Raw genomic sequence first — 13,362 nt, 5'->3', positions numbered from 1 at the left:
AGAAAGATCCAAACAATACCAAGATTTTGGTCATCCAATAGACTAGTGGCCACCATTGGTAGGGAAGAAAGAGCCAAACATTACCAAGATTTCGGTCATCATTAGTAGACTAGTGGCAATGAAGATCATTGGCTTTGATACATCAACTCAATGAACTCCATCTGGATTTTTGTCATCAATGACAGAAAGAGCTAAACCATTACCGAGATTTTGGTGGTTAGCAGACTAGTGGCCACTGAAAGGGAAATTGAGAAGTTCTCTTGCTTTACAATAAGAACAAAGAGCCTTGGCTAAAGCTGAAAGGGAAGCCAAATGAATTTTAGAGGAAGGTGGAAGACCTTAGGCTAGTTCTTCATGAGCACTTCAAAACGTATGATGTGGGTGACCACTTTCTACATTTTGAAAAAGCTAAAAGAACCCCTGATGTGGCATGCCTAAAACGTCTTATGAATGGACTGGTAAATTCAAGGAAGTTAGTGTAGCTGGACCTGGAAAAGATTTCAAACTTGTGTATAAAGAGGAGAAAGATCTTGTTGATTTTCTCATTAAAAAATTCCAAGACTGTTGCGCTTGGAAGGAAGGATACCGACATTAAGGGTGTACCTCTTGAAGTAGTAGTCAAGAACATGATTCCTATCATGGACAAAGCAAAGCCTTTAAGACATAGGGCTTATTCAATGAATCCCAAATATTGACGTGCTTGTAGAAGCCAAGTTCATTTATGAGATTGAACATATAGAGGGTATCCCCCATAATGATAGTGCAACGAAGAAGAATGGAAAGAATGGGGTTTTCATTAACCTCCTCAAACAGGTTTATGTGATCACCGTTGTAAAGGGTCACTATTTATTGTTGTTTATAGAACATTTTCTTAAGTAACAATGACAAGAAAGGAGCTTAAAGATTCCTTGATGGATTCTCATTTGTCCAAATTGAGAGACCAGGCATTCATTAGCTTAGCATTGATGTCTACTAACTCCATGTAAAAGGAATTAGCGCACACATACACCATAATGGTTGGTGTAGATGATGATCTACTTGATGCTCCATTATTCAAACTTTGTATTGCTCATGAATGTGCAGAGGAAATAGTTCACTATCCAGCCACCAATGGCTTGCCAAACCACTAGTCCCGCATTCATAATGTATAATTGCCAGTTATTTAAACTTTGTATTGTTCCTCACAATAGGTAGAGGAAATAGTTCACTATCTAGCCAATAGTGGCTTGCCCTAAGAAGAAGGACCCCTTACATTGGGTACAGGAAATAGTTCATTGTCTAGCCAATGGTGGCTTACCCCAAGAAGGACCCCTCAGTAGAGATCATGTAAGACACCTTATTAAAAAGGTTCCCCCCTTATCAATTGATAGCCAAGTAGTTGTCACGAGATCTAAATTTTCTAGGGAGATAGAAATCAAGTAATTTGCAAGAAATTGATTTAAATTCAAGAATTCATCAAACATCACATGACCATGATTAAAATATTCAAAAACAATTGAAAAATACTTAGCTCACAAAGATGCGACTCCAAGATTGGGTGCAATCATCCCCCCTCATGTGTGTATGGCCTAATTCCCCCACACATGAGTCTTTACGAGATATGTTATTCCAAATTAGGCCATAGCCTCCAAAAATACAAAAAGTGGTGCTTTTCTTGCACGACACTCTCTTATCTTCAAAAATAGAGTGCCTATAATTTGAGGCTTGGGTTTAAAGCATATCATGCTTTTACCAAATATTAAGGATCAAGTCTATGCGTGATAAAACATACAAAATAAATCAAAATGTGCACAAGCTAGCACATGTATTTACAAGCTTGTTTATAAAAATGGTGTGTCAAGTAATAAATTGGTGCGACTTCTCCTCAATCCTCAGAATCCTCTTCACCTATAAAATAACTAACAATAAATTAGTGAAATAAATATTCCATAAGCATACAAAACCATCATCACACACATGTTTGCCAGGCGTAAGTAACTCGGGAATCACCCTTACATACGAACCAACTGAAATAAACATTGGAGACCCCAAGCATACGTCAATATCCACCAAACGTATTAATATTTATAATGGTATCACCCATGATATTAACATAATTTGGCATGACGCAAAGATAATCCAAGCGTCCCCGAATTATCTAAGAGGGTAGAATAATATTTTTAAAAGGGCTTAAAATATATTCCCATAACATTCCCTCTTGCTTGAGTTTGCAATTGCCCTCAATTGCCAGTTTGTTGAAAAGAACGGAGGATCTCAGGGAAAGCACGAAAATATTTCTCAGACACCCATCTTGCATCTTCATCACGAGGATGATTTTTGAAAGTTATTCAATATTTGCTATATTGGTTTTGAGTTTGAGTTGGTGTAATTTAATGGGAGTAAGATTTCTTGGTCTCCTTCAATAAGAGGTGGTTCTTCATATATTGGATGAGTAGGAAGTTGTCCTTTTGAAAGGTTTTAGTAAGCTCACATGAAATGAATTGTGAATGTTCCAATGAGAAGGTAATTCAAGTTTGTATGCAACATCATTAATTTTGTGGATCACTTTAAAAGGTCAATAAAATCTTGGTGCAAGCTTAACAATTGGGAAATTTTCAACACTTTTAAGTCGGTGTTTTTTAATTTTCAGAAGTACATAGTCTCCAAGTTCAAATGATATAGCTTTATGTTTACGATTTGCTTGCTTAACATAATTTTCTTGAGCATGAGCAATGGAATGTTTAACTTCATTTAAAATGGTCGTAAAATCAATAGTGAATTGATCAGCAGCTTTGATTTTGTGAGAAAGTCTGCTTGCCGGAATAGGCAAGGGTTTTCCATATACAATTTTGAAAGGTGCCCGACTAGTAGAGATGAATGGGGAGTATTATTGTAAGCAAATTGGAGAAGATGAATGTACTTATCCCATGGTTAGGTTGTTGGGCAACATAGGCTCTCAGTAGATCTAAGATAGTGTTGTTAGTAACTTCAGTTTGTCCGTTTCTTTCTAGATGGAAAGCTGTTGATAAATCTACTTTAGTGCCTAACTTGGAGAATATTGTGATCTAAAAATTACTACAAAATCTTGAATCTCTGTCAGAAACAATGACTTTGGGTAAGCCATGATGTACAAAGATTTGTTTGATAAAGATATTTGCGGCTTGTTGAGAAGTCAAAGTTTTCTTACAAGGTAAGAAGTATGCTTGCTTACTCAATCGGTCAATTATTGTCCAAATCATATCGTTATAACTCGATGTAGTAGGCAAACCTGTGAGTGATGAAGTCCATGGATATTTGTTCCCAAGTATCATTAGGAATCGGTAGAGGGGTAAGGAGTCCTTGGGTTTTATCTTTGTAGCTTTTGATTTTCTGACAAACAGAACATTCAGCCACAAATTTTGCTATATCTTGTTTGAGATGAGACCAAAAGAATTCCCTAGATACTAGTTGTAAGGTAGCTGAAACTCCTCGATGACCCATTTATGGTGGTTGATGCATTTCCTCCAGTATGAATTGTCTAAAAAGGTTGTGTAATACACAATCTTTTTTGGAAGAAAAGATAACCATCATAGCACGAGTAATCACCAATAGGGTTCCAATTATTGTCTCTAAGCTTAGCCCAAATTCCAAAAAAATTTGGGTCTGTATCATAGGATTCTCTCATAGAAATAAATGGTTGACTTTGAATAACAGAAATGTTGTGAATACTGGGACGTCTACTTAAAGCATCTGCCACAACATTAACTTTATATAAATGAAGCCCATTTGATACGTCGATCAGAAATCAATGGTTGAGTCAACAAATGACGAATGCTTTGTTGGTATGTCTTAATTAAGAATTCAAATCCCATTAAATAATGTTTCCAAAGTCTTAAAGCATGGACAACTGCAGCTAATTCTTTGTCATATGTACTGTAATTTCTTTCTGTTGGTTTAAGCTTACGACTTTCATAAGCAATTGGATGTCCATCTTGCATAAGAACAGCACCAAGGCCTTGTCCACTACCATCAGTAACTACAACAAAGAATCGTCGTTGAAAATTTAGTAATGTAAGAACTGGTGCATGGGTCAATGCTTTCTTAAGTTCAACAAAAGAATGATCCTGTCGACTAGTCCAATCAAAATTTCTAGCTTTCTTAAGAAGTTCAGTTAAAGGATGTGTAATATATGCAAAATTTCTAACAAACTTCCTGTAGTAACTACATAATCCAAGAAAAGATTAGAGTTTGTGAATATTATGTGGTCTAAGCCAATTAGTAATGTTTTCGATTTTTTGGGATCTACTCGAATACCATCAACAGAGACAATGTGCCCTAGATATGTTGTTCGTGTTGAAATTTGTTCTTGAACCGTGGGCAGAATGGGTAAATTAGCCATTGCAACCTTTCTTTCTGAATAGTAGCCCTTTGTGGGGATAGATGAGTTTTCTCGAAAATGTTTTCTTTTGGAGAGATGAGGACATGAATTTTTAAAACCCTTTTTCGCAAAAATTGGTATTAAAGAAGCTTTGTAAATTTTTGGTCACAAAAATGTACCCAAAAGAGAGAGAAAGATAGATGGTAATGGAAATAAAGTGTATAAAGTTTGTTGCAAAAGGGTTTATCCAAGCTTTAATATTAAAGCTCTTTTACTAAAGCTTATAAAGCTAAAGAGTGTGGCTTTAAATAAAGCTTAATAAGCTTTTGAAAAAAAGATCTCCTGCATAGCCCCTTTTCTCCAATAAAGCATTTTGTAAGCTTTACTAATTAAAGCTTATAAAGCTTTTAATTAAACTTACTATACAAAGCTCATGCTTATAATGCTTATAATGCTTAATTAAACTTATAAAGCTTTTAATTAAACTTACTATACAAAGCTCATGCTTATAATGCTTAATTAAACTTATAAAGCTTTTAATTAAACTTACTATACAAAGCTCATGCTTATAATGCTTAAGTGAAGCAAAATCGGCACAGTTTTAAACAAAGCTTAATGAAAGCTTAATAGAAGCTTAGCGAAGAAATCGGTGCACGCTAATCTCTCCCCCCTTTGCATTCGTAGTAGTGAGGGTAGTCATGGGATTGATAGAAAAATTTTCCAAAGCTTTTAAAATTTCTTGGCCGTGAATTGGAAAGGAATAAGGATGGAAATTTTTTTCTAATTAATCAAAAGACTAATTTTTGAAATTCTTCCTACAGTGCTAATCTAAGTAGGATTTGCTCTCATTTTGGGAATCCATCCATACAATCCATACAGACGGATACGGATCAAAAAGAGGTCAAGAATTTAGCAAAACAGCTTTTCAATTTGAGTAATTTGAGAGTGGTTTATGGTTTTCTCGGAATGGTTTACCACCTCTTAACCTTTGGTTATTACCCTTTGGTTAATAGAGGCAATCCTTTAAAAAACCTTTGAACTTAGCTTTCTCCCACTCAATTTTATCCTTTTCTCCCTAGGTGTCTAGGGGATCTAAATTTTCTAGGGAGATAGAAATCAAGTAATTTGCAAGAAATTGATTTAAATTCAAGAATTCATCAAACATCACATGACCATGATTAAAATATTCAAAAACAATTGAAAAATACTTAGCTCACAAAGATGCGACTCCAAGATTGGGTGCAATCATCCCCCCTCATGTGTGTATGGGCCTAATTCCCCCACACATGAGTATTTACTAGATATTTTATTCCAAATTAGGCCATAGTCTCCAAAAATACAAAAAGTGGTGCTTTTCTTGCACGACACTCTCTTATCTTCAAAAATAGAGTGCCCATAATTTGAGGCTTGGGTTTAAAACATATCACGCTTTTACCAAATATTAAGGATCAAGTCTATGCTTGATAAACTATACAAAATAAATAAAAATGTACACAAGCTAGCACATGTATTTACAAGCTTGTTTACAAAAATGGTGTGTCAAGTAATAATTTGGTGCAACTTCTCCTCAATCCTCGGAATCCTCTTCACCTATAAAATAACCAACAATAAATTGGTGAAATAAATATTCCATAAGCATACAAAACCGTAACCCGAAAATCACCCCTACATACGAACCAACTAAAACAAACATTGGAGACCCTAAGCATACGTTAGTATCCACCGAATGTATTAATATTTATAATGGTATCACCCATGATATTAACATAATTTGGCATGACGCAAAGACCAAACATCCTCGAATTATCTAAGAGGGTAGAATAATATTTTTAAGAGGGCTTAAAATATATTCCCATAACAGTAGTTGTACAAGTTTGTGTTGTGTTATCTCTTAAAATGTGTGATCCTTAACCTCCCCCATGCTACCCCCCTCCAAATAACTCTCCACCCATCCACTATTAAGACACGACACTTTAAATGTGTGATCCTTAACCTCCCCCATGCCACCCCGCTCCAAATAACTCTCCACCCACCCACTATTAAGACACGACACTTGAATTGTTTGTCGTTGTATTGGTAGGTATAAACTATAAGGTGCCATATAATGATAATATTAATGATACACAATAATTATTAGTAAAGGTTACTATAAAAGTAAAAAATAATACATTAAATAGTTAAGGTGTAAGAGTCAAAAATGACACATTAAATAGTTCTATAAGAGTTAGAAATGACACATTAAATAGTTACTAGAAGAGTTAAAATAGTTAAGGTGTAAGAGTTAGTAATGAGACATTAAATAGTTAAGGTGAGTAAGTAGCTTTGGGGTGTTGCAAAAACTTTGTCATTCAGATAGAAAGCCATTATATGATGGTGGGCATGATATTATTGTTTTGTATTATTAGTTAAAGGTTGATTAATCAAACATAAATGTTAGAGTGAATATATATTTACCTTGGATATTCTTAATAAGTAAACCTATTTGGGGTCCTTGTACTTTCAGTAAACCCATAGTAACCTGCACTATATTAGGCCAGCATGGATATAGTTAGTGTCAATTTATTAAAGAACGCCTCGTTGAATGGTGTGATATGTAGATAATATTGTTCCATGAGGTTAGTCAATTAAAGTAAGTGTAAAAAGGAAATCATATAACTTGTGATGATAGACAGCTTTTAAAACTCATGGAGAGGTTCATAACATGTTTTAGATAAGATACATAGATTTTAATAACGCCATGAGGTGAGCATTTTAAAAGTGAGTATTGGAGTTAGTATATGTGGTGCTAGAAAAACATGGACAAATGACATACATGAATCTTAGCTTATATTTTAGGGGATGTACAAGCCTTTAAATTTACTTGCAAACTTTTTTACTTGAATTAACACTTGGCCCCAAGCTATAGTTAGGAATAAGGGCAAACATTTGCTGCTAAAAGTAACCCCAACATTGCACCTCCATTAAACACACTTGTACTAACACTTGGTTCCAAGCTATAGTTGGTAATAAGGGCAAACATTTGGTGCTAAGAGCAACCCCAACATTGCATCTCCATGCAATGTTATAACACACTTTTAATCTTCATCCTATGACTTCTTACTTTACAAGTAGGTGATCGGTTTGACACACATTCTCTTGGCTAGGGGCATGGGTTTACAAGTAGGAGATTGGTTTGACACACACATATTTCTTACTTCACAAGTAGGAGATTAGTTCAACACACATTCTCTTGTTTAGGGGCATGTGTTTTGATTGCTTGGGGACCAAAGTAGATGTAAGGGGATTTTTTTTTCACTTAAACTTGAGTCATTATTCAACAAGACTAGTCACGATCATGTGAGCTAGAGTTTTCTAGCAACATATTGCCTTTTGACCCCATATATACATTAGGTCTAGCCTAACCATCCATTTCCAAGGTCAAACCCCTTGATGAGAGCTATATAAATGAATACCCTTGAGAACACAATTTTTAACCCAGTCATCCTTTCAATAAATATTGATTTGAGCATACTCCAAAATCAAAAAGCCCTTTTTGTGTACCAACTTGTTGTGTAAATGAATCGCCTTTTGAGCACATGGTCTCTAACCTAACCATCTTGTCAATAAATGCTTATTTAAGATGCTATTGGAATCTGAAAAGGGTTGATGAGCAAACTCAGAGTGGGTTGGAGGGGTTTTACACCTTTTGACTCTAGTGCAGTCTTCACAAAAAGTAGTTTGTATAATAAATACCAAAACCTTTACATGCAAGATTTTAAGTTTTTGACAAAAAAAGGTCAAATTTTTAAAACATAATAAGAAGTTTAAAACTCTTATTTTCAAACTATGCTTTTAGAAACTTCTTAACATACAAATATAAACCTTCAATAGGGAGAGATAAGAAACTCATAGTACTCATTTCACATCACATAAATCCTCACTTAATGCTAGGAAGCCATGTCATTATTTTTTTAGATGTGACCATGTAGGCACTAGGTCCTTCTTCCTAAAACTTAGAAATTAGTATTTGAGAAATTATAGATAATATTATTTATAAACTTCAAATTCAAAAACCTTCTACACCCTTCCAGCATCAAATTAAAACAGTTTCTAACTGATAAAAATTTTCATGATCCTAGAAGTTACAATTTGTGAAAACCTTCTCTTTTTATTTTTTAAGGTCAAATCTTGAGCAGGCAGATAGTTTGATTAGAGGTGTTTGTAAATGGGCACACATTTGTTTAGGTAGCTATAACCAATAAGAAAAAGTGCTCTTTAATCAAATTCTTATGATTTGCTAGTTTTACAATGAAACATGTTCCAAGGATTTTATTGAAAATAACTTTTTTTTAAAAGTTTAAACAGGTGCATACACAAATGCAAGTTTTTTTAAGCAATGCCAAAGAATAGTTGCATAATTATGGACAAGGTATCACCTATGGTAACCTTTAAAGGCTCCAACAAAGATGGGCGGTAGTAGGTAGGCTAGTCCAATGTTTGGGAAACTTTTGTTTAGGAAGCATAAACATTTCTTCTGCATTTTCATGGAGTGGCAATACTTTTTAAAAATTTCACATTGTTATTGTATTTTTTATTTGATGGTTCAATTCTTTGAGAGACATTCTCAATTGGCAAGTTCGGATTTTCTACTAGTTGAAGGGAGAACCGAGGCCAAACCAACTAAAATCAAATTTGTAAGTAGCCCTCAAATTTGAAGCCTTAGGGAGCTCTTCTTGGGGCATTACACCCTTGAGTGAAGGTGAAGGAAATTAAAGAAAATATGAATTTTGAAAAGGCCTTTTTATTTGACCTTTCAAAAGTCATTTAATATATCTTTCTTTGGGGAGGAGGCAGCTCAAGAAAAGCCGGGGTTCGCTTTATCCTGGAGCCTGTTCAACTTTTGAAAATTCTGCCTCGCCTTGAGAGGAGAAGGAAAAATGGATCCTCCAATTTTTCAAAAAATAGTAGTAATTGGATGGAGTTATAAAGAAAATGCTTGCTTTTCCTCTTTAACTGATGATGATGAGAAGGATTCATTTTAGGTTCACTCAAAAATGTTTCCCGAACGTTGGGACTCCAACTCAACTTCAAACAGTAGAGGTAATCATAGTTGCTTTATGACAGGCATCAAAAAGCAACCACGATTACACGAAAACACGTGGTCGTAAAATACTTGCGAAATTTTAAAATGGTAGTAAAAAATTACGATGAAATATAATCGAAAATTTGCTATATTTGACCTACCAGTTCAATCGAAAATCAAGCATGGTTGGAATCTAAGTTCTAAATATGTGGAATCGAATTTAAAGGGGGGGGGACAGTTCCTTGAATTTGACCTTTATTAGGCATATATTGGAGCGTGGTAGAGGCCAGGTATTTGGTGTGATGACCGTGTGAGCAGCGGGACATCAGAGGCACCTACCCGACCTCCATTAACGCCCTTAGTTACTGCCTCTCTCGCTCTCTCTCTCTCTCTGTGCTCACTCCTTACATTTCATTATGATTCTCATCAACCATCTGCCCTTCCCACTTTCGACAGCACAGCTGTGAATCACTGTTTTGTGAAAGCGCCAGAAGCTCTTTGCGTCTTCTGTAGACTTAAGCCCTCTCTCTCTCTCTCTCTCTCTCTCTCTCTCCCTCCCTCTCTCTCTCGTTCTCTCTCCCTCTCTCTCGCGCCCACAAACACAGCGCACACACGCAGAGAGCGTCTCCATACAAGCTTCTCTGCGGTAAGCCTCTCAGCCCTTCCCGTTGCTAAATTACTGTGGAACCTTAGTCTTTCGTAATTTTTGTAAACCCCGTCACAGCCTTACCATCTTGTTCCGCTCAGCTTGCTCGTGGGCCTGTATCTGCGTGTTAATCATTAAAGTCTAGGGTTACGCCCGTTGGAGGCTTAATTATGCATTAGTCTATGCGCATCTTCGTGGGCTACCGCATTTACCTGCAGTTCATACCGCTAATAGTGCTCTAACTTCTTGTTTAGCTCCCTTATCAGAGTCTTCATGTCGGTTTAGTCTGCCGCATGGTTGTGCAACTACCAAGTCAAGCTTATAATGATGTAGTTACTGGTCTCACTTCACAGACCAGAGCTAGCTAGCCTTCTAATCAGCTTCTCTCGGCTGTAAATGGAGCTTTCAAAGGTGATCTAGTTGATGGCTTCAGCAGTCTGTTTCTGTAAATTGAGCAGATATTTTTTATGATCTACCACACTTGCTAACCAAGCTGTTAACAGTGGTGTGTATAATTAATGGGTTCTCTGCAAAGTTTAATCTTGTGTCAGAACGGTCCACGTGCAAACTTTGATTTAGGATTTCTGGTTGAGCATATATTTCTTTGCAAGTCAGGCTGGCAAAGTCTGATGTGTACGTGATTAGTACATCTACCTGTAACTAGTACTGGTGCTGCTGTTGGGTTAACCTCTGTTATTAGTGGGTTCATGTCCAAACTAAGCTGATCCTGCTAATTAAGATGATAACAGTGTAGAATCACCACATCTCCCGGCTAATTAAGCTGATTATGGTGCTGCAATTTGGAGGTTAAACTGTGTAATTGTTGAGTGTTCTTTCAATGAAGCTGATACTAGTGATGCAATTAGTGGCCTGAACTGTGATTAACTGTGCAGATGGGAGCCGAGAAGGACTTAACAGTGCACTCCCGGCTGACAGTGGTGCCAAGCAAGCCAACACCGGCCAGAAAGGTACTGCCATTATCCTACTTGGATCACATGATGCAGCGACACTCTGTGAGGACGGTGTACTACTACGACACATCCTCTGTTGAAGATAGGCCCAAGCTGCTGCAAAGGATGAAGGACTCTCTCTGTAAGGCCCTTTCCACTTACCCCATGTTTGCTGGCCGTCTCCAGAAGAGGGATGATGGCATGTGGGAGGTCAAATGCAACGATGCTGGAGTCCGTATTTATGAGGCCACCTGCACCCACGCCATGCAGGAGTTCATCACAAAGCACCCCCATGACCAGCTTGAAGCTGAGCTCAGTAGAACTGAAATCAACCCTGACCACACCATCACCCCAGTTGCAGTCGTGCAGGTTTTTGGCCTCGAGCTTGTTCCTCTCTAATTTCCTTGCATGGCTGATTTCTCATATGTGGACCATGGTATTATCTAGCATGTACACGTGAATGCACGAGCATGCCCATGCGTATGCGCCTGTGTACGTGCACATCCACATGAATGCTTACAAACAAACATATATCCTGTGTGCGTAGGCACGCATGTTCGCAACAACATATCTATTTATACATGCACATAAATGAAGACATGCATATGTACATGCAACACGCACCTGCAAACAAACTTAGACACATACTTGTAATCTGCATGCATGCATGTGGGCTTTGCACACATGCATATATGTTGTTGGCATCAAGACATCCCTTTGCAGGGTCATGTGTTTGCATGGACCGCCTCTACATGTACATCTGAAGAAAGAAGAAGTCACTTGTTTATGGTCTCTTGCAGTTCACAGAGTTCAGCTGTGGCAACCTTGCCATTGGGTTCAGTTGGCTGCACATCATAGGGGATCCAATCTGTGGAACTCTCTTCATGAAGGCATGGGGTGAAACACACCGTGCTGCGCAGATCTTGCATCCGCCCTTCTTCCACCCTCCAAGCCTCAAACCACGAGCAAAAACCAACATGGATGTGAGATCAAGAGACTACTACACTTCATCTTTTTTCAAAAGACAGGAAGAAGAAGATGGGGGTGCTGCACAAGAGTATAAAAGTGTCACTCTTTGCTTTGGCCATGAGGTGGTGGAGCAAATCATAGGCGAGGTGCAGAATGGGAGCTGCAAGTATGGGCCACCGACGCCATCAGATGTGTTATCAGCCATGCTGTGGGTCGCGATATCGAAGGCGCAAGGGAAGGCATGTAATGATGAAGCCAAGGCCTCATTATGCTTGGAGTTTAGAAAAATCCACCTGCCCCCATTGCCATATGGGTATGTGGGGAATGCCGTACACTTTGCGGGGGTATCATGCACAGTGGGGGAACTCACAGGTCAAGACTTGTCGTATGCGGCGAGCCTGATCAATGAGAATGGGGGCATGGTGGACACTGAGGAAGTGAGGTCTGTGATAGATCTGCTGCAGGAGATGGAAGGAGAGGGCAAACAGGTACTGAAAGCTCCACCGTTCTTCTACTCGGCGGGGCTCACTATTGCCAACTTTGAACACTTCTTCTGCTATGATGTTGTGTTTGATTTTGGCAAGCCTCTCCGGGTGGCATACACTGTGGAGCCACCCAAAGGAGAGGGGCTTGTGGTGGTTTTACCTGCTGCTGAGGGCAAATCAAGCAGGAATGTGGTCGTCTCCTTGCCTAAACACGTGATGATCAACCTTCTCAGAGATGCTGAGTTATCACGGTTTCTACCAGAATTGAAGGCTAATGACGATACGCCTAATTAAGCAACTCGGGCTAGCTATCACGGTTTTTAAAGGCATCTAAATCAAACCTTTTGTCAGTTCTTCTTAATACTGGCAAAGCATTTGCCATTAGAACCTTGAGTGTGTATTTTCTTATTTTAAGTAGTTGATAATTGGAGCTAATATCTTTGTTGAGAAAAATAGTAATATATCTTTGTTGAGAAAGAGATAGTAATATATTGCTATTTGGTGTTTGGCATTAATGGGTATTTTCTTATTATAAGTAGTTGATAATTGGAGGTGATATCTTTGCTGAGAAAGATAGTAATATACTGGTATTTGCTATTTGCCATTAGGACCTTGAGTGGGTATTTTCTTATTATAAGTAGTTTTGCTGAGAAAGATAGTAAATATACTGTGTTATTAATGTGTTGAAAATCATCCTACCTAGTGAAAATCAAGGGTGTAAGTTGGAATTTTATCATTATTCTGCCTTTGCAAGCATTGGGCCAAGCGTAAATAATAGTTGTCCAATGAGATTTCCAACGTGTAACCCTTTAGCTTGGCAACTATGTGATACTATAAGCCATCAAGTGTAACACAGGTTTCCATCAAGAGTGAAGGTATACTAATGGTTTCCTTCTACACCTTTGCTTAAGTGT

At 37.6% G+C, this 13,362-nt stretch overlaps 1 protein-coding gene across 2 annotated transcripts; it reads left to right on the top strand.

Moving 5' to 3' along the window:
- Window positions 1-9,691: 9,691 nt before the first annotated feature.
- LOC147626996 (acetyl transferase 1-like) lies at window positions 9,692-12,947 on the top strand. 2 transcript variants are annotated; one of them, XM_086815582.1, is made up of 3 exons: window positions 9,692-10,044; window positions 10,938-11,363; window positions 11,795-12,947. In XM_086815582.1, the coding sequence occupies exons 2-3, from the start codon at window positions 10,938-10,940 to the stop codon at window positions 12,740-12,742; spliced, it is 1,374 nt and encodes a 457-aa protein (XP_086671708.1). In that variant the 5' UTR covers window positions 9,692-10,044; the 3' UTR covers window positions 12,743-12,947. The 2 variants fall into 2 exon arrangements, with proteins under 2 accessions (XP_086671708.1, XP_086671707.1); XM_086815581.1 differs by having other exon boundaries at window positions 10,028-10,455.
- The last annotated feature ends 415 nt before the right edge of the window (window positions 12,948-13,362 follow it).

Source organism: Cibotium barometz, chromosome 21 (genome assembly GCF_041138505.1).
Source record: "Cibotium barometz isolate CiBa-2024 chromosome 21, ASM4113850v1, whole genome shotgun sequence".
In the NCBI taxonomy this organism is placed as follows: Eukaryota; Viridiplantae; Streptophyta; class Polypodiopsida; order Cyatheales; family Cibotiaceae; genus Cibotium; species Cibotium barometz.
The sequence above is the reverse complement of the archived record's forward strand: the minus strand, read 5'-3'. Positions and strand labels throughout refer to the sequence as shown.